The sequence below is a fragment of the Petaurus breviceps genome, unplaced genomic scaffold (genome assembly GCF_028583685.1).
Source record: "Petaurus breviceps papuanus isolate PSGF00001 unplaced genomic scaffold, PetGlider_PUasm1.0 208, whole genome shotgun sequence".
Lineage (NCBI taxonomy): Eukaryota > Metazoa > Chordata > Mammalia > Diprotodontia > Petauridae > Petaurus > Petaurus breviceps.
The window spans coordinates 65635-85417 of record NW_027185852.1 but is presented as its reverse complement, the minus strand read 5'-3'; the positions used below and the strand labels follow the sequence as shown (position 1 = coordinate 85417).

General features: G+C 44.9%; 1 protein-coding gene across 1 annotated transcript in view; it reads right to left on the bottom strand.

The window, feature by feature from the left end:
• LOC138165234 (glutamate-rich protein 3-like) overlaps window positions 1-19783 on the bottom strand; it is a 132694-nt gene that overhangs the window by 88015 nt on the left and 24896 nt on the right. The window contains exons 3-5 of the mRNA XM_069093352.1: window positions 14457-14582; window positions 12007-12078; window positions 4588-4716 (exon numbers count right to left, since the gene is read on the bottom strand). Coding sequence (XP_068949453.1) covers window positions 4588-4716; window positions 12007-12078; window positions 14457-14582 — 327 coding nt within the window. The remainder of the gene's footprint in view (window positions 1-4587; window positions 4717-12006; window positions 12079-14456; window positions 14583-19783) is intronic.

Below are 19783 nucleotides of genomic sequence, written 5' to 3'. Positions count from 1 at the left end.
GAAAGAGAGGCCAACTGGAAGTCACCACACCAATGTGAGCCAAGATGACTCAATTCTGGAGACCCATTCCTTTGGTTAAGGTACCTTAGCTACCTCCAAGCAACTAACAGCATCAGCGAAGGAAGTCAGCTCAGCGCTAAGACTGAGTTCCAGTTACGGCCAATGAGACGAGTCCCCACCAGGACCCCGGGGAGCCTCACTGTCTGGCCGAAATGTCCCTGCCTTCTGTTAGAGGTCTCTCTACACACCCCTAATTAACTGGAATGTTATAGAATATAGGCTTTAAGCTTTTTAATGGAAAATACATATAATCCATTACCCTATTTCCTCATGATTAGGATACATGATCATGTGTTTGAAAGAAAACCTCAAAGGCGTTCTAGCATGGTGAGTCCTGGTGCAGCCCTGTGCACAGGCATCCACAACCTTAAAGTCACAGAGATCTCAAGGGGAGGACAGGGCAATTAATCTGTAATATGGGTTCAATGATCATCTCTGTGCTGAACATTTCCAGCCCTCTGCTGACCTCACACCACCAACTGCCTTGTAGACATCTGAAGCTCAACAGCTTGTAGACCTCTTAAACTCCACTTTTTCCAAAAGCAGAGCTCATCGGCTCTACTCTCCAACCCTCTCCTTTTCCAAATTCTCCACCATTGTTTCAGTCAAAGCAGGTCCTAAAGTTAAAGTCATAGCTGATTCATTTTTTGCCCTCATCCCACAAACCGGATCTGCTACTGATCTTGTCTCTTCTACCTTCACAACATACTTCATATAGCTCCTTAGTACTCTAAATCGAGTCCAATCTCCTCCCTTCTGGGCCACGGCAATCACCTTCTCATTGTTCTCCATAACCTAGGTTTCTCTGCAATCTAATCTCTCCTCCCCCTGTCTCTCCCACTTGTTTTCCTTCTCTCTCTCTCTCTCTGTCTCTCTCTCTCTCTCACACACACACAGTAGCAGCACCTTGCACATATAAAGACTTGGTAAATATTCCTAGAAAGTATAATTTTGAACAAAGAACAAAGCCCCTGTTTTCAAGGGAAGATTTTTAAGACTATAGTGACATTGTAGCAGCAAGCACCCCAAGCGTCCTCAGGGTTTGCTGCCACCACAGGTTCTTGGATCTGCTTTGATAAAGGAAAGCAACTCAAAATGGGTTAACGAACTTACTTTAATCAGTCAAATATGTATCGTTAACCTAGTTCAGGGGAAAAAGGTCAGCACCCTGAACTTCAGAATACACAGACAGAATCATCAAGACAGAAACAGATCTAGTAGACAGATTTCAAACTGTCCAACCATTACATCCATACCCAGTCAACATCTGGGTTTTTTCAGAGCCGGGGGGCTCTGGACAACGGCTTCCCAGAATCCACATCAAATCACAGAACACTTCTCAAAGTGAGCCCCAAAACAAAGCTGCACATCAGGGCTTATATAGCCTTCTCCTGGCTCAGAGAATGTAACAACCTTATTGACTCACTGACCAATCAAGAAGTATCTACTGAAAAACAAGCCTCCCACCCCAGGCTCCAGGTGCACTTTAGCCTAGGGGCAGGGAAGATCTTCAAATTTACATTTCCATTACAGACATCCAAGTCTAGATTCTAGCTGGAAATTGGGCCCAGCTTCCTCCATCCAAACGCCACATGAGTCCTCCCTTGCCATCTTCCTGGGAGATGCACAAGGAGTCTCAGAATGACCCAAGGGCTCACACAATCTATTAAGTCTCCAGTGTTTACTAAACACTGTGCTACATGCTGGTGATATGAAACACCCCCAAAATAAGACGAAGCCTTGGCCTCCAGGAGCTCCTGCTCACCTCTGCAGAAGAAGGTGCATTCTGTCTCAGAGGAACGACAGCAGGAAAAAAATGTAAAAAAGATGGTGGCAGCAGATCAAGGCAAACACAGCAGATGTCATCAGCTATGAACCCTTCACTTTGTCTATTTTTTTGAATTTTTAATAAAAGCAACCATGAAGAACAGCTGTCTATGTATGGAATTTCATTTCATAACCAAATCAGCTACAACAATAACCATGAAGGTGGTTAAAAAAAACCAATTAGAATAACAGATCAATCAATTTTTTTTCAGTTTCCTTTTTATGGGTCAAATTATATTCCCCCCACAATAGCAATGTAGGAAATCTCTGTCATTAAAACTTTGAAACTTATATTATCCTGAAGGATAATTTTTGTTTCACAGACTCTAACCAAAATTGGCATGTTTATAGCATATCTCTATAAATGCATAATATACGCATCTGTTTGTACTTATGTAAATACACAGAGCATATTACACAATGAATATCGAAATATATGCATTATGTCACATTACACATCTACTTACCCACATGTAAATGTAGATGAATGAGTTCTATGTTTGTACATGTTCTATACGTGCAATGGGAGGGGACAGGAGGGGGGGAGGGAAGGGGAAGAGATGTACCAACCGATGGGAGCGACGGTGCTTACAGTGAAGCACAGACGTTTTGTTCCAGTACAAGTGGCCAAGTAGAAGCGTCATTGGAGCCTATTTCTGACTGTGTGCTGAGGAGCTGGTTCTATTTGATAACAAAGCCTTCTGTTTGGCTTTGGAGCTGGATGGGCTGTTGGGTCAGGGTGGCTGAGCTGGAGCTAAGTGTGAAGGCAAAGGGACTAACACCTCCATGCCTCAGTGTCTTTGCTTTGTGCCAATGATGAGGAGACAAGACCTTAGGCTATCTGGAGGGTGAGGTGGGGGATGCCTTTCCCCCTGCTCCCTCACACCCTCCTTGGTGGGGAGGGGCAGGAAAAGTCATCTTGAAGGAAGCTATGGGAAGGCAGGCTTTTAGGTTAGGAGTCGAAGAGATTTTCTTATTTGCTTTTCTCCCAGGAATCTGGTCTGTGATTTTCCCCAACATTTGGATATCTGGAAAATATCTTGAGAATAGACACTTCATTTCTTTCAAAGCTGTGCTTACTCTAGCACGGATCTCCTTTAGGCACACTTGGCACAGTACAGCTGCACTTCCCATCCCCCTTTTCTTTAGCAGAATTATTTTTTTCTCCTGTAGCACCCTTAGGTGAGAGTCCCAATGTGGCACTTCCATGGCCATTGATGGAGGAAAGGGTCTGCTGAAGAAATCTTCTCAGATCTTTTCCATTTTTCATGCCCTTGTTATCCCCTTCCTGATTTTATCCCTAAATAACTTCTGGTTGACCAGGCATAACTGATTCTCCTCTTAAATTTTTCTGCAAACTTGATTTTCGCTCCCTTGATTCTTACTGTTCTATGAAATATTGCTGTCCATAATATTCCACAATTTTCCTCCATCAGATTTTATCACAAGCGTCTATTATGAATGAGTGGCACCCTCGGCTGCCCTGTTTCTCATTTTGGCAAGGAAATCTCATGAGGAGTTCTTAAACTCTTTTGTTCTGCTGGCTAGGAGGACAATTCAGTGTAGTCAGATAGTGGTGGGGATCCGCATGGATTCCTGTGTGTGTGTGTGTGTGTGTGTGTGTGTGTGTGTGTGTGTATGGTGTGAGTATTTTTATGCATTCCCCAATTTTTAGCATCAACAGTGTGTTTAAGTAGGTAAAGATTGAGGGCCACAACTGGATTCAATCTATTTTTCCTCAGATCATGCCCACCTAATTGATCACAGATGCTGAGAGGGTCATCAGGGATGGTCACTTTTCCACCAGACTCCCATCATTTTCACCCCCAGCAGCCAGGTGCTTCTCCTGGCAATGTCCTCAGGCCTCCTGGGTAACAAAAGGTCAGGATGGACATAATGGTTTTCTCCATTTCCTTTTTGGTCAACTAGATAAGGACCTACCATTGCAAGTAAAAACAACTGAATTAATATTAGTTAGACCCAAGGTATGATTTCCTGGGTGTAGGCTCCAAATCATGGCCTTCCTCCAGCAGATTCTTGGAGAACTGTCTGAGGCTCTGAAGCCAGATCTCTCTCCACTAAACAAGGAGGTCTGCTTATAGGCACAGGAACTGGGACTAAGACCCCAGGCTCAAAGACTTGGAGCTGGAAGGAAACCTCAGGGCTATTTAGTCCACTCCCTTCATTTTACAAAGGAGGAAACTGAGGCCAGAAGAGGTTTAGTGACTTGTCCCAGGTCACACAGGCAAAAAGAGGCAGAGGTTAGGCTTGTTCCCGGGTTCCCTGGGCATCAATGCAGTGCTCCTGTGGGGAGCCTTGGAAAACAGATGTGATCTATTGCTGGGGCTCAACACAAAGCCTTTCCAGCATGGCAAAATCTGCCCAGTTTTAGAAGGACACTGCCCTGGTATTAGAAAGGGACTTTAGGGAGCCCAAGACCAGAAGACTTGAGCCAGAAGGGACCTCACAGGCCAGTGAACTCAACCTCTTCATTCTAAAGATGAAGAAACCAAGGGAGATCAAGGGACTTGCCCAGGGTCACACAGGGAGGAAGCAACATCAGTGGAATTTGTTTCTAGGTCCTCAGACTGCAGAATCAGTCTGCTTCCCATTGACTACCATTTTCCCCAAACATTCTGATCATCTTTACGACTCATGGGTGGGTCCATGTGGGCATTAAGCATCCCTCATAAGACTCACCAGTCTTAAAGAACTAGAATTCATTTGGTCAGCCATGGCACATGATCCATGGTTCGCTTTTGCAGCAATTGGAGGATGAGGTGATAACACAGGCATGTAATGTTCAACTGCCCTCCGTGAGCGTCTGACCTAGAAGAAAAGAGAAGCACTGGGTGAATGTTAGTCTAAGCCAATGCTCTGGTCTATCTGTCTTGTAACCTATTAGATCTATCATAATCTGAGAGGACAGCTATGAGCTTTCATAAGGTTATCTAATTAGAATTAGAATCCTCAGAGCTCACGTTTTTATTGAGTTTAGGGGTTCCAAACTTCTGTGCAGACACTCTCACTGATGACACTTGTGCCCCATCTGTTCAAACAGGTCACTTCTGACATCCATTAACTATGCCATTTTCCAAAAGGAAGTCAGAGAAACAAAAGAAATTTCAGTGATTAACCCAATTCTGACTCACAAGCAGGAACCTGTTGCTGAAAGAGAAATAATGGAAACCTTGGAAGGAAGACAAACCAGCCTCTTAAAAGTTCGTGACAGATGATGTGACTCAATTCAATACAATACACATGTTCTAGGTGCCTACCATGAGCCTTGTGCTTTTTATAAAAAGCACAAACCAGCTGACCCTTACCATTAAAGACTGAACATTCTCCTGGGCAGTGAGGAGCATTGAGGGGTGATACGACATGAATACTCAGAAGTAAACTCAAGCCATAAAAAAAGTACTAGTAACATAGTCAGGAAGAGTCGAGTTTAGAAGTTGGCATCTGAACTGGGCTTCAGAAGGAATAAGGGATTGTACAAGGTGGGAGGGAAGACAGAATGGATTCCACATTGGGGAGGGGAAAGGGAGGACCATTTGTGCAATGACTTCCATATCATGGAAGACAAAACAATAAGATCTGACAACTAATTAGGCAAGGCAAGAACCAAAGATGATGCCATAGCTGTGGATGCGACATCATCCCCCAAGCCCAAGTTCTTCCTGCCTTCTTCAGGTAAACACCAACCCTCTACTCATGCCATTGAACCAACTCCTCCTGGATTTTATCATTTCCTCCTCTTTATTTTCAGTATCTACATGCTGGCTCTTGCCCTAAAGCCTAAAACCACTACCAGATCTCTCATACTTAAAAAAAATACTTCACTTACCCTACTATCCCCTCAAACTATCATTCTGAAATCTCTCCTCCCTTTTATAGTCAAACTCCCCAAAAGAACTGTCTACACATACTGCATCCACTTTCTTACCTTCCACCCACTGCTCAGACCCTCAGAATCTGGCTTCTCTTCCCACTACTCAGCTGGACCCACTCTTTCCAAAGTCCCTGATGGCCTCGGTTACTAAATCCAATGCTCTTTCCTCAGCCTAACCAGATACAGCCAGCCACTAAAGGTCACATCACCCATAGCATTGTAATGGGTCTCTTCTCCCTTCTGCCCTGCAGTGTTCTATTCTTAAAAGAAAAAACAGAAGACAAATAATGGTGAAGTAGCCTTGCTACCATCCTCCTTCGTCCTCATTATTCCCATCCACTAAGAGCAACTGCTCCTCCCCTTTCTGATCCTTCTCTTTCCCAACCAGCCCAAACCAAAGAAAATGCCTTTTTGTTGGTCACTGGCATTAACCAGCCACCTCAGCTCATTCTGAGTTCTTATGGGACCCCCCTAATCTTCTGCATCCATCCTCACTGACTCCATCTACACATGCGTCTCTCCTGAGCTTATCTGTGAGATTCCTGTGTGCCTACATAGTCTCTGTGAGAAACTCTCCCCTTTTCTCTTCACCAGAATCTTTTTGTTCTGTTTATCTCTTCAGTATTTCATTCTTGAGAGCTCCTGTTCCCTCCTGGGTTGATTTTTCCCTGTAGAATTCTTTAAACGTGGCTCTCCCCAAATCATGGTTCTGTGTCAAATCATTCATGTTTTCTCTCACCTTGATCAAAACCACTATCATGCGTTGGTTATTCCCTTCCCAGTCACTTAAGCCTCAGCAAACGATCCTTCCTTTTTGGGCAGAATGGGATCCACAAGGACATTTGCCCATTCACTTCACTTTAGCAAGTGATATATTTGCTGATTGCTCTGGTTTCAGCTGAGTCAGTACCAGATAACTGGTGTCCCCCATCACTACTATACCAACCTCATATACCAAGTCTGTGATGTTCCCCAAACTCCTCCTCCTTCTGTCTGCTTGGTCTGTACCCTGCCCTTCCAAGGGCTTCATTTCCATTTTTGATATCATTGATCCTCACCCAAATGCTTTCCACCATGCTCCTGCCAATGGAATCCCGCTATGGCTCAGAAAATCAGCTACTGAGACAATAAGGTACAGACGTGATGGTCCCACTATTGTCTCTGACAAGAACAGAAGACTGTGAGAAGTGCCAGCAGGTCGCTTATGTTTCACATCTATTTGCTGTTTTCTTTCTAGTTTAATCCAAAAATGCTATGGGGATGATCAGGCTCAGCTGAGTCTCACACCAAGGCTCCCACAGTCTTGTTTCCTCTTTGGCTGCAGCTGCTTTGGGCTGTTTTGTGAGGCAACACTGCTTGGAATCTTCTGCTGCTTTGTGATGTTTTGCAAGTGAGTGTGTGCTCTGCACTGGGGTTGCCCTTGGCTGCCTTGCCAAACCACCGGGAACAAAATCAAACATGAGTTGACCAGGTGCTTTCAACACACTGATGTCTTTCCTTACTGTGGCCACCACATCTATAACAATTAGGTTTCTCCAAGAGATGGATGGTCAATATCTTTACTTTTATCCATTTCCCTTTTTCAAGCCAGTAGATTGTTTAGAAAGGTCTATTATGAGTTGCTGTAATATCATGCAATGTCCTCAGGTTATATTTTTCATTTTACCTCATGTGTCAGTGATTTTCCCTTTGCTTTGATAGCTGGCAGCCAGGATGCATCCATACAGCTGGGTCAGAAAAAAAAAATTAGCTACATGAGGAAATGTTTATTCTCTGCCTTTTAAGAACAATCAACTTCTTTTGTTTGCAATGTTGTTTAATTCTCTGTCTATGCCTTCTTGAAGAACATACCCAAGATACAAAGGCATGAAGGTATGAGTGGCTTGCCAAACTTTGACCTCTAATTTCTTAATCCTAAATTGTATTTTTAATAATTTCACATATTAAATTTTGCCCTCCTGTACTAGACCTGATTTTTTACTATAGTCAACCAAGTACCAATGCATATGTTGACTCAAGTCCTTTTTTGGAATGTCTCTGCTTCTTAATGACCTTCATTAAGGTCATTAATGACCTGATTGCTTATGCCTATAGGAGTGCTACAAAGGGATATGACAGCATCCCATAGAATCATATTTGTTTTGGGGGGACTTTGAAATAAACTCTATAAATTCCTTTTTTGCCCCTTATAAGACAACCTATAAGTCATCCTTCCATTTCCCTATAACTTTTTTTTTCTCTTTTTATTGATAAAACCAATATGGACATTGTTGGATTCCTGCAGCATCTTTCCTGAAATTAACTGTTAATAGAACTTTGTCATTGATGTCAGTCTTTGTACCCTTTCCCATCCTTCTGCAATTTTCCTTGTAGAAGGAGAAAGTGAGGGGTAGCCACTTTGTATTTTTTATGTTTCATTGATTGCAGTAGCCCCCAAAGTCATTAGTTAACCTACTTGTAGTGAGCCTGTCTGCACTTAGGTAAGGTTCAAGCCTGAAGAGCGGACAATCTGTTGCTGGGTCTATACACCTACACTGTAAGCTCCTTGATAGCAAAGGCCATTTTAGCCTTTTTCTGCATCCCCAGGGCTTTAGCACAGTGTCTGGCACATAGTAGGTAGTTAATAAATGTTTGTCGACTTGACCTTGACAGAACTTATTAAAGCATGTGCTCCATTAACCAGCCTGCAAAAGTCTATCTCTGTAGACTCACTACCCAGGTAATGAGTGTCAGGGTCAGGATTTGAACTTACGATCTCAGATTCCAAATTTAGCACTCTACAACATGAAAGAACAATTCTTCCAAATCGTGTTCATGTCCTACAGGAACTGCAGATGTTTCCCTTGAGGAAGAAAAGATCCGGGGACAAGAAACAAGGAGGGATATGACTGTGATCTTCAGATCATTTAGGGTTGGGCCTCTGGAGTGAGGTTGTCCACATCTCACAAACCACTTGGCTTTGCAGCAAACTGAGGCACCTCTCTTAGAACACTGTGCATGGCTATCTTCTAGGCTAGTGTCCCATGACACAAGCCCAGGAGCAGAGGGCCCTTGCACACAATCAGTACCTGGGAACTCTTTGTTGGATGGATGGGTAGGTGGATGATCCTGCTAGTTCTCCGAGAACATAACCAAGACTGCGGTGCAGCAATGATGGAGAGACAGGCCAGCTCACCCTAACAAAGAACATCATAACTAGGAGAGCCACTTCATAAGGACATGGACCGCCTTAGAGGGCAGTGAGCTCCTTGTCACTAGTTGACTACAAGGAGGCAGTCATTTTCGAGGGATTTCCGCTACAGGCAGGGGCATGGAGGTTGGTCACAAAGGTTCTTTCCAAATCTAAGGGTTGATGAGACCATGACCCTGATCATTAAGCTCCTAGTAGACCCCTGTCGTGAACATGGATGTGGAATTTGATGGGACCAGCCCCTGACTCAGTGAAGACCAGTAACAAATGACAACCATACAGAGAATGCTGTTTGCCAAATGCTTCACTTGGGCTGTCTCATTTCATGCTCACAGGGGAGAGAGACTATTCCCATTCCTATTTTACAGGTGTGGAAACGGAGGCAGGTAGAGGTTAAGTGAGTATGGTCACAGGGCCAGTAGGTGTCTGAGACACTCAGTTCCTTGCGATTCCAAAGCCAGCATTTCAGCAATACTTGCCCCTTCATGCCCCAGATTCAGTCACAAACACCAAACTTCTCAGACACATTAAAGTAGAAAGTAAGATAATGATTAGAGGTGGGGAGGACCTTAAAGCCATGTGGCCCACCACTCCCATTGTAAGTAAGGAAGGCTGGCCTTGGCCAAGGCACATTAGGAGTAAGTAAAGAGTCAGGGTTTAGACTCAGCTCTCCCTGCTCCCATCCTTCCATCTGATCAATCCTCAAGTCCTGCCCATCTCCCCTCTGCTAAATCACTCACATCTGCCTCCTCTCAGCTCCCTGTCCATAGCACTCATGCCTCTCACCTGGACCACCTCAGGCAGTCTCCTCATTGATTCCTGTGCTTCCAATCCATCTTACATGTAGCAGCCAAAATAACCTTCCTGATTCATGTGTCTAACCAAGTCAGTCTTGCTTTCAAAAACCACTGCAAACAAATCTCTTGCTCTCCAAAACTGACATTACCTGTATGCATGACACAGCCCTCCCCTGCTCCTGAGATGCCCCCCTCCTCTTTCTCTCTACCTCTCAGAATGCTCCTTTATGTCAACACCTCCAGGGAGCTTCCCCTGCTGACCCCTCTTCAAACTAACTTGGACTATATTTTTTGAACAAGTTGTATCTGATCAGTAGGATGGTAGTTCCTTTAGGACAGGCACATTTTGTTTCTGTCTTTGGTCTAGGAAGGGGCCTCACTTATAGAATGTATTTAATAGATGTTGAATTGCACTGGACAGCATAAAATTCCCTTGCACTGAAACCTTTCAAATGCACTGGCTGCTTGCCTCCCTTTACCAGTCTTCCTCACAGAGTTCATGACAGGAATAGAAAAAAAATGAAAGGTAGAAGAATAGATGGAAATGAAGAAAAGGAGAAAGGAGAGGAAGAAGAAGGAAAAGGAGGAAAAGAAAAAAGAGGAAGAAATGATGATGTACAGAAAATTGTATCTCCCAAAATCATAGAATCCCAATTAGAGGAAACCTCAAAAGTCATCTGTTCCAACCTACAACTGCATGGGAAATATCTGAAAAGGGTCATCCAGGCTTCATTTAGACCCTCTAGGGAGGGTAGGGGAAGGAGAACTCACAATCTCTTTCTACTTTGGTGGAACATTTTCTTTGTTTTATTAAACACTGAACCTAACACAGCCTTTCTGTTACTTCCCTCCATGGTTTCTAGTTGTACCATTAGAGGTCTAGAAGAACAAGTCTTACCCCTCGTCCATGGGAGATTCCTTTCAATATCTGAAAAGCCATTTATCATGACACTGCCCGCCCCATTCCATTCCTGCTTGGTTTTCTCCTTTTCATTCTAAATAGACCCAGTTTCTTCAAGCCTTCCCCTCCTGGTCCCCTTCTTTGAATATTTTCCAGCTTATCAAAATGTCCTTCCTAAAATGTGACACCAAAAACTGAGTCTACAGGGAGGTGAGGCTGGTCTCTTACTTCAGGTGAACATTACAATTGCTTTTTTTGGCCACTAGATTCATATAATTTGTATTGAGCTTACAAGTTACTGAAAAAGGATTTGAGGGTGGAATGGGCTGTTCCACTAGCATGATTCTCTCCCCCTCACTGGAGGTCTTAAGGTCAAAGCCATATGACTGCTTTGGGGGTATCTTTAAGAGCAGATGCTATTGGGCACAGGCCAAAGGATGAAGCGAACAACTGTATCAGAAACTCTTCTAATGGTAGAGGCAGCATTCCCCTAATCTCCCAGACTGCCAATGCAGACAATGAGGTTGGTGTGGCATGACCAGTTCTCAGAGGCCAGGTAGGCATTGCTTCCTTTTCTCTGTTTTCACTACCCATTCTTTGAATAGTCTCCTAGTGCCCATTCAAGATCACAGAGCTACAGATGCAGGCTTTATTCTCTTCCCTTTGTTGTCTCTCGTCCTTTCTCTTAATTATGCTTCCTTGTATATTGAAAGATTCTTGGTAAAGAATCTAGCTCACACCGTTCTAGATACATCAACAAATTACTTCCACTGATACTTTATTTTTAATGGACTTATATTTCCAACAAAATGTCAAAATTACAACTTGCAAAAGTTTCTGATGATTAAAAAAAACCCTCAAGAGATCTCAGCCTCTCACTAAATGGGTATTGAAACATTTGCAATGAGGCATTTTTGTCTAGTCCCCATGTACTAAGAAGGTGGGTAGAGAGCCAGCCTGGAGGTGAAATGAAGCTGGGCCCAAACCCTCCCTCTGCCACATCTGGTCCACATGACCCTGGGCAAGCACCAGCTTCTCCTTATGGTAAGCAGGTCCCGAAGCCGTTAAGAAGGTACTGACTTGCCTTGGGAGAGAGTGTTTCCTCCTATAGTCATGAAGCCACAAGAGTCTCTATCCCAATTCCTCACGGATGCACCAATCAGGACTGAGATTGGGAGGGGGGGGAGTGTTTCTGTGCCTGCAGGGAGGGCTCACATAAGGTGAAGTCCCTCCAACGGCTATCAGCGATTTGGCCATCAGCCCACACCATCTTTCGGGCCTCCCCAGAGCTAGGCAGCTCTAAGACCACAAGGGGCTTCCAAGGTCGGCCCTTCCTCACCTTGGCTCTCTGCACTCGCTCCTTCTGAGCTGTGGTCTCCAGACACCTCTTCAGTTCCATCTGGTAGTTGTGCTAAACAGGAGGGGGAGAGAAGCTTTCATTAGACCCAAGAAACCAGACATGGCTGCATGGGGGAACTCTCTCTGTAATGACTCCCAGCTTCATAAGACGATAGGAATCATGTTTATCCAAGCGGAACCCAGGACATCCTGATTAAAGTTTTAGGATGTTTCCATTTTATTCTTTAAACCATCTTCATTTTGGTAGTGTGTGTGTGTGTGTATGTGTGTGTGTGTGTGTGTAGAGAGACAGAGACAGAGAGGAGAGAGACACAGACAGAGGAGAGACAGAGACAGACAGAGACAGAGGAGAGACAGAGAGACAGAGACAGAGAGGAGAGACAGAGAGACAGAGACAGAGAGGAGAGACAGAGACACAGAGAGAAGAGAGAGAGATGGAGACAGAGAGAGACAGAGACACAGACACAGAGACAGAGGCAGAGAGCTTTTTTGCGATTTGTACTCTTAGAGAGTTGTCTAAAGCCCTGAAAGTTTGGATCATGTGCCCAGGATGACACAGTCTGTGTCAGAAGTAGGACTGGCTCTAGAATTAGCCCTTTAGTCACCAAACTCTGCTGCTTCTCAAAGAAAGACAAGCAGCCACAGAGTTACAGAGATGAGTAGACACATTAAAGATATACAAGTGATTTTTTGGAGGCCTATAACAGACATAACAGCAGAGAGCTTGCCACAAGGCATATGTGCCTGCATGTTTATTAAACAAACCTTTACCTAATTCCTACTGTGCGCCAGGCCCCATTCTCAGTGCTGGGGGTGCAAAGACCGAAGTCACACTGTGCTTACTCCTTGGGGGCAGAGCAGAGTAGGCCAAGTGAGCACTAGAGGTTTGATGGGGCCAGGGGTGTCAGTGAATGGCTCCACACCTAAGCCAACCCTTGAGCTGAGCCTGGAGAAATGGCACAGGGAAGGCCTTCCAGGCCTAGGGGACCACAAGGCCCAGGGATGGGTGGCAGGTAGGGGGTCATTGGCAAGAAACAAGGAGGCGGGTGCAGCTGGTGGGGAAATAAGAGGGGAGCAAGGAAGTTACATGCAGTGAGGTGGGCAAGTGTTGGGCTGTATTTAAGTGTTTTTAAGTTGTTATGTTCAAGTACTTTTCTATAGCCTTTGCATTAAGTATTTTATTCTACAGCCCTTATATAAGTAATGTACTTTAGGCATTTTATTTATGTTATAATTAAGTACTTCTCTATAGCCGTTTATATAAGTGTGTGTGTGTGTGTGTGTGTGCCGCTTAATTTCTCTGGGCCTCAGTGTTACCATCTGTAAAGTGGGGGGACGCAGATCAAAGGACCTCCAAGGTATCTTCCATCTCTAAAGCAACAATTCTCTGTATTAATTTTTCATGACTTCATTTTCCTTTTTTGACAGGGGCAGCTCAGTTCTCAGTGTTTAAGATACACAATGGCCACCACATAGCCCCAACTCACAAGACCCTCTACTGTGGCATCAATGGCCTGCTTTGGTTAGGGACTTCCCCTTTCCTTCAATAGCTAATATGAAAATAACTCAGCATTAGATGTTGCTTCCATCAAATCAAAACAAAAGCCTTATTTTAAATCATACAAACTCTATACCTGGAAACAGAAAGCTCATACTCAGGATGGGGAAAACAAACCGGGACGCCATACATTAACAGAAGACTCCGGAGAGAACAAAATGTAAGGTTTCCTCAACGCAATGGCACCGCGACCATAATTCAGACCAGCAGTTAAATATATTTAGGATTCCTTTACAGGCAATTCGAGAGCTATTCATAAATGTTGACTGAATTCCCCAGGTCAACAGTTTTATGAGCCAACTTTTCTGATTTACTGCTCTGCAGTCAAGCCAGGAAGTGATATGCTTTTTCACAGAGATTAAAATGTTGTCAATGCTTGAAACTACAAGTTGCTTGGGGCAAGGCCGAACCACTTTATCAAATTAGTTGGCCACACCACTAAAAATGTCATGACAGATAAAGGACACATGCGGAGAGTTAAGTGATGAATGAATATATGTTGACCATTATGTCCCAAAAGGAGAGGATGTGTGCACACCAATGTCCTGCATGGTGGGGCAAAGAGAACAATGGAAATGGAGACCGGCTACCTGAGTGACCATGGGCAAGAAATTACAGGGACTCCGTGACTCAGTTTTCTCCTGTATGAAAGAGGGCTAATGATGCCTGTAATGCCTCCTTCCTCCCAAGATTTTTAGGAAGCTCACATAAGATCCTGTTGGTCAGCTGCTTCATAAACTTTCAATGCACCAGAGAAATGTCACTTTATTATTGAGGGCGTGAAACAGAGGAGTGCTTCTGCCTATGGCTACAGACTTATAAATGAAACACTAAATTAGCAAACGTGAATACGGAAATATCAACTGGCATACCTCCATTTCAAGGATCTTCCTGAATATAGCATTTGCTAAGTATTCTCTGGTGAATCTGTAATGGTCCTTCCTCATGATGTTTTCTTTGTATTCTTTCTCAGAGAGTATCCTTCCACTTCTTGTGATCTGCAAAGAACAAACGAGATACAGAATTGGAAAACACTCACACTCACACACGCGCACACACACACACACACACACACACACACACACACACACACACACACACACACACACACACACACCCTGATACACTACAGCTGGGAGGCCATTTCTAAGTGGAAGGAAGGACAGCAATAGTTGATCGACTTTCACAATGAATATTTCATCAACTGAGAAGGGAGAACAAAGAGCAGGGGTCCCCTCATTCTGACGATGGCCAGGTGGTGGATCTGAAATTTTCCACCAGGTTTTCATTTGCTTAAACATGCTCTCTTGATGGAGCCCAGGTGTTCTTTGCACCAGCCTTTCTGTAACCATCCCCATAAGAAAGGATGATTTCAAAAGAGCACACTGGAAAAGAAAGAAAGCAGTCCAATGTCCCGTGTCACGGGAAGCATCACTGAGGCAATATGTGCACATTCTTGAAAAAGTTCTAAGTTCTGCTGAGCACCTATTAAAACCTATTATGTGCAGAGAAAAAGATCATGGTGAAGAGCCGAGCCTGGAAGACTCTGACCCATACTGGCTGTGTGACCTTGGACAAGTCACTCAGCTCAGAGACAATTTTCAAAGACTATATATAAGAGGCAGAGAAAGTGTATGTTGTATACATGCATTTGTATGCATATATGCATGTCCGTGCGTATGCATATGTATACATGTGTGTATGTATGTGTTGTATGTGTGTGAGATGTGGATATGCATTTACAATACATGAGCATGTATACACACCTTTGGCTGCATGCCACATATATCTATGGAATCTGCCAGATGCCCTTAGGCCTTAAGCTAATTTCGGGGAACCAGATCCTTTAAGTCTTGCCAAGTGCTTTGTCTAAGTGCTTTCACCGGAGTCTGTTGAAGGCCCTGTGAGGTTAAGTGCCCCGGGCATTTCTGTCCCCATTCTACATGGAGGAACACTTTTCAGAGACGTGAAGTGAGTCTCAAGTGAGACTCCTTGAGAGTCCAAGCCCAGGTCTCTCCCCCACATCACACCACCTCCCTACAGTTAAGGAAACTATTAAAGGATGTCATGGGGAGGAAAGATTAGACTTGATCCACTGGTCACTGAGGAAAGAAGCAGAAATTATGGGTGAAGGGCTCAAAGGGACCAATTTTGGCTGGATACAGGGAAATCTTCCTATGAATCAGGGCTGCTCACGGGGCAGGGGGCTCCCCATCTTACAGGTCTTGAAGTCGAGGCTGGGTGCCTTCTATGTGTGCATGGCGAGACCAAAGGAGATACCATCCCCAAGGCTCTTAGCACAGGGCCTGGCACAGCAGGCAGTACATAAATGCACGTTGCTGGCTATTTGGTTGGATGGTTGCTGGGATTCCTTCCCATTTTTGAATTCTCTGCTCTTGGGCTTAGCACCAGCAGGTGCTGAGGAAGCATCCAAAGAGCACCGAGGCTCCCCCAGGAAAGAGACAAGCTAAAAGCCGGTTCTTGCCCCCAGGAAGATGACTTGCCATTAGAGGTGGCCAGGGATCAATCATGAGCTGGCTCAGACTGTCTAACTTTGAAATAGCTTTGTATTATTATATTGTCGCACTTTGTTATTTTCCTGCCTTGGTAAATATAATATAACTGAGATGATTTGTGGGAGAATACGTCTAGGAATCATGTAAGATGAGAAGGCATGGAGAGCTGGCCAGCACACTGATGGCAAGGACTCCCCACAATGATGAGGCCACAAGTCCCCTGAAGAACACTGTCCAAGTTCAGATTCACAGAATCTCTGACCACCCAGTTCACTCCACACCTGGTAAGGGCTCTTATCTCCAACTCCTACAACAGCCAGATGATGCTTGGAGCCTTCCAGGGGTCTCCCCAGCTCATTTTACTTTTGGACAGCTCCAATGGTCAGGACACTTTCCCATATATTGGTTCTAAAGATCCAAGATTGTGAAGTCTACTTTGATTACATAATAATGCAGGTGCAGATGGAATGAGCCTAAAAGACTTGCCTGAATCCATAAAGCTCCTTCATCACCTGCCATAAAGTGCTTTAGTTCAGAGTCTTCCTCAAGTCCAGGCTCAGGTGGGCAGCTATGGAGATGTCCTGCACTTCTGTGATTCTGTAGAATGAAGGCACTGGGGAAGACTGAGTTTGGGGGCAGATGATGAGCCTGTTTTGGGTCATGCTGAACCTTCAGAACCATCAGGGCATTTAACACATCAACAAGGCAGTGAGAAAGCAGGAGAACTCAGGAATAGGCTGGGTGGGGTCAGTGGATGTGGGGCTCGTCTACCTGCCCTAGAGAAGGGAAGCCCAGGTATTCCCTGGTGCACTGGAGAACACGGGCCAGACTCAATCCTGTCTCTGCCACTAACTGCCAGTCTGACCTTAGTCATGTCACTGAAGCTCTCCAGGTTTTCTCATCCCTAAAGTATGAGGGTTGACCTAGTTGATCCCCAATGTGCCTTCTGGTCTAAATCTATCATCCTATTTTTGGAGGCGATTCTAAGAAATAATGTAGGAAAAAAAGAAAACAGGTCTGACAGCCCCAGTTCTGAGATGGCCATTCCCATCAGTCAGTCAATAAGCATATGCCAGGCATTGTGATAAATGATTCTCATATATCAGGAAGAAGAAAGTGAACCAGCCCAAGAAGAGCCACACAGTTATGCAGAGAGCCAAGAGAGAAGCCAAGGGAGCAGAGGGCGCCAGCAGCACCAGGGGCTACAGAAAGGGGGGGATCCCATCGTGAGGGGGATGAAGACTGAGTCTGGGCAGAACCGTGGGGATTGAAGCCAGAATGGAGCTAAAGGAGGGGAGAGCCAGAGCTTAGCCTCACCGATGCTTCATCTCTCACATCCCCCAGTCACCTCCTCTCCCAATAGTTGTGATCCTGCCAACTGCTTTCATAAGTCATGGACTGGGGCCACTCTGCCATTTTGCCTGGCCTTCTCAGGATGCTCTCTAGCTTATCAAATCCTCCCTGTGACACCCAGACCTGAATGCAGTACTCCCCTGGAGGCCCCACCAGGGCAGAGGCTGTGGGCTGTCCCCTCTCTCCTCCCAGATGCTCCATCTCTCCTCCCTAGCCCAGGTTTATATAGCCATATGTTGGACACAGCATCGTATCATTGACCCAAGGTGGCTTACAGTATAGTAAGACTAAAAGATGTTTTCCAAAATCTCTTGTCCAATCATTTCCAAGCTCATCTGGTACCAGAGAGGTCTACTTTGTGAATCCAAGCACAACTTTACATTTATCACTATTAGATTCTGCCTTATTAGATGAAGCTAACTTTTGACCCTGCAAAGGTCCCTTTGGACACTGGCTTTCTCATCTAGCATGTTCTGTCACCTTCAGATCTGGCCCACATACCCTCTATGTCTTTGTCCAAGTCACTGATAAATGCTAAACAGCTCAGAGGACAGCACAGATCCTGGTGTGCTCCACCAGAGATCTGCCGAGGTGACGTCATACCGCGAACACTGACCACTGATTCTGGCCATTGAACCAGACCCACATCCACCGAATCTCACACTCTCTCTGTGTCTCTCTCTCTCTGTCTCTCTCTCTCTTCTACAAGGATGGCTTGAGACACTTTGGCTGACACTGTCATCAAATCTAGGTACACTCTATGGCATTCCCTTGTGCTAAGGATAGTCATCCTGCCAAAAGAAGGGAATGCAGTGAGTCTGGCCATGGTGGCTCTTGGTGGTTGCTGCTTCTTTCCCTGGATGTTCACTAGCCATCCCTCGCACATTCTAAAACTTGGGAGGAGGTGCAGCCAAGCTCTTGGCCAACTGCTTTCAGATTCTCTTCTCCTCTTTTGGTTTTCCCTCAGAATGAAGGCATTCCCCCTTTCCCACTCTCTACAGTCTTCCAGATATCACTGGAGGTGGCTCAGCAGTCATGTCTGCCAGTTCTTCCAGAATCTGTCTTTGGGGCCGTGGGCTCAGAGAAGCCACCTAGTTAAACCCCTCATTTCAGAGCTGACGAACCCAAGGACCATGGCAGTTACTATCTTCCCAAGCTTAGATCAGGCAGCCATTGACAGAGAAGGACTGGAGCTGACCCACGCTACCTCCAAAGGTCTAGATGTAAGGGAGACTTACTCATCTCAGGCCCCACCTCCCAGGGCCAGTTCTGTGTGGTTTGCTCCAGTCCAGTTCTCCTTGGCAGAGAAAACAGAAGTGAAATAAGCTTGTTTCCCCACCTAGCCCAGGCCATCTGGGAGCCTCTGGTTGGTCTGTCCCCAGCAGCCTGAGCTGACTCCGAGCATCAGTCCCTCTGACACAGGGTCATACAGCTACTGAGGGTCTGAGAGAGGTTTTAAACTCAGATCTCCCTGCCTCATAGTTTAGTATTCTATCCACTGGGAAACCTAAGTGCCTTTAAGGGCTTAACTTACTTAAACTCTTGGAGCCTCAGTTTCCTCATCTGTAAAAAGGAGATAATAATACCTTTGGTACCTACCTGACAGGGTAGCTCTAAGACTCAAGATAATGTATGTAAGCATTATGTAAATGTCAGTGTAGCATTAATAAATTAAGTTAAAATTAATTAATTAAAGAGATTACTTTTCCAAGACTTTTAATGTGTATCCAGTAGGACTACCGCTATTGGGGCATGAAACGTAGGTTCCTAGAAATCTCCAAAAAGATGGTGTGGCCCAATAAAAAGAGAAATGGCTCTGAGTCAGAGATCCTGGATTCAAATCCCCCCACCCAGTCACTTGTTAGCTGTGTGACTTTGGGAAAGTCCCTTCCCTGGACAAGATGGTTTCTGAAGACCCTCCTGCCTCCTATCTCTGAGTTTCAGCTTCCTCATCAGCAAAATGAAAGGGCTGCCTCAGCTGACCATGAAGGTCCCCTCTAAAAAGCTGCCATATTGTGACTAGAAAATGAGTGGTTGCCAGGCATGTTCCCCATGATGACTCATGATCTGTGAACACTAAAAATGCACGCAAGCCTATGGGAACCGTAGGATGACAGAATGAAGGAAGCCACCACATGGTGTAGACACGGGAAGCATATGGAGCAAAGCCATCTCCTAGAAGGAGCACATGGAAAGGATATCACGTAATCTAATGTGAGGAGTAAATGAAAAAAAAAAGTGTGAAAAAAGGAAAGAACCAAGAGAGAATGAGTGAGGAGGAAGTGAAAAAAAAAGAGTGAAAAAAGGAAAGAACCAAGAGAGAATGAGTG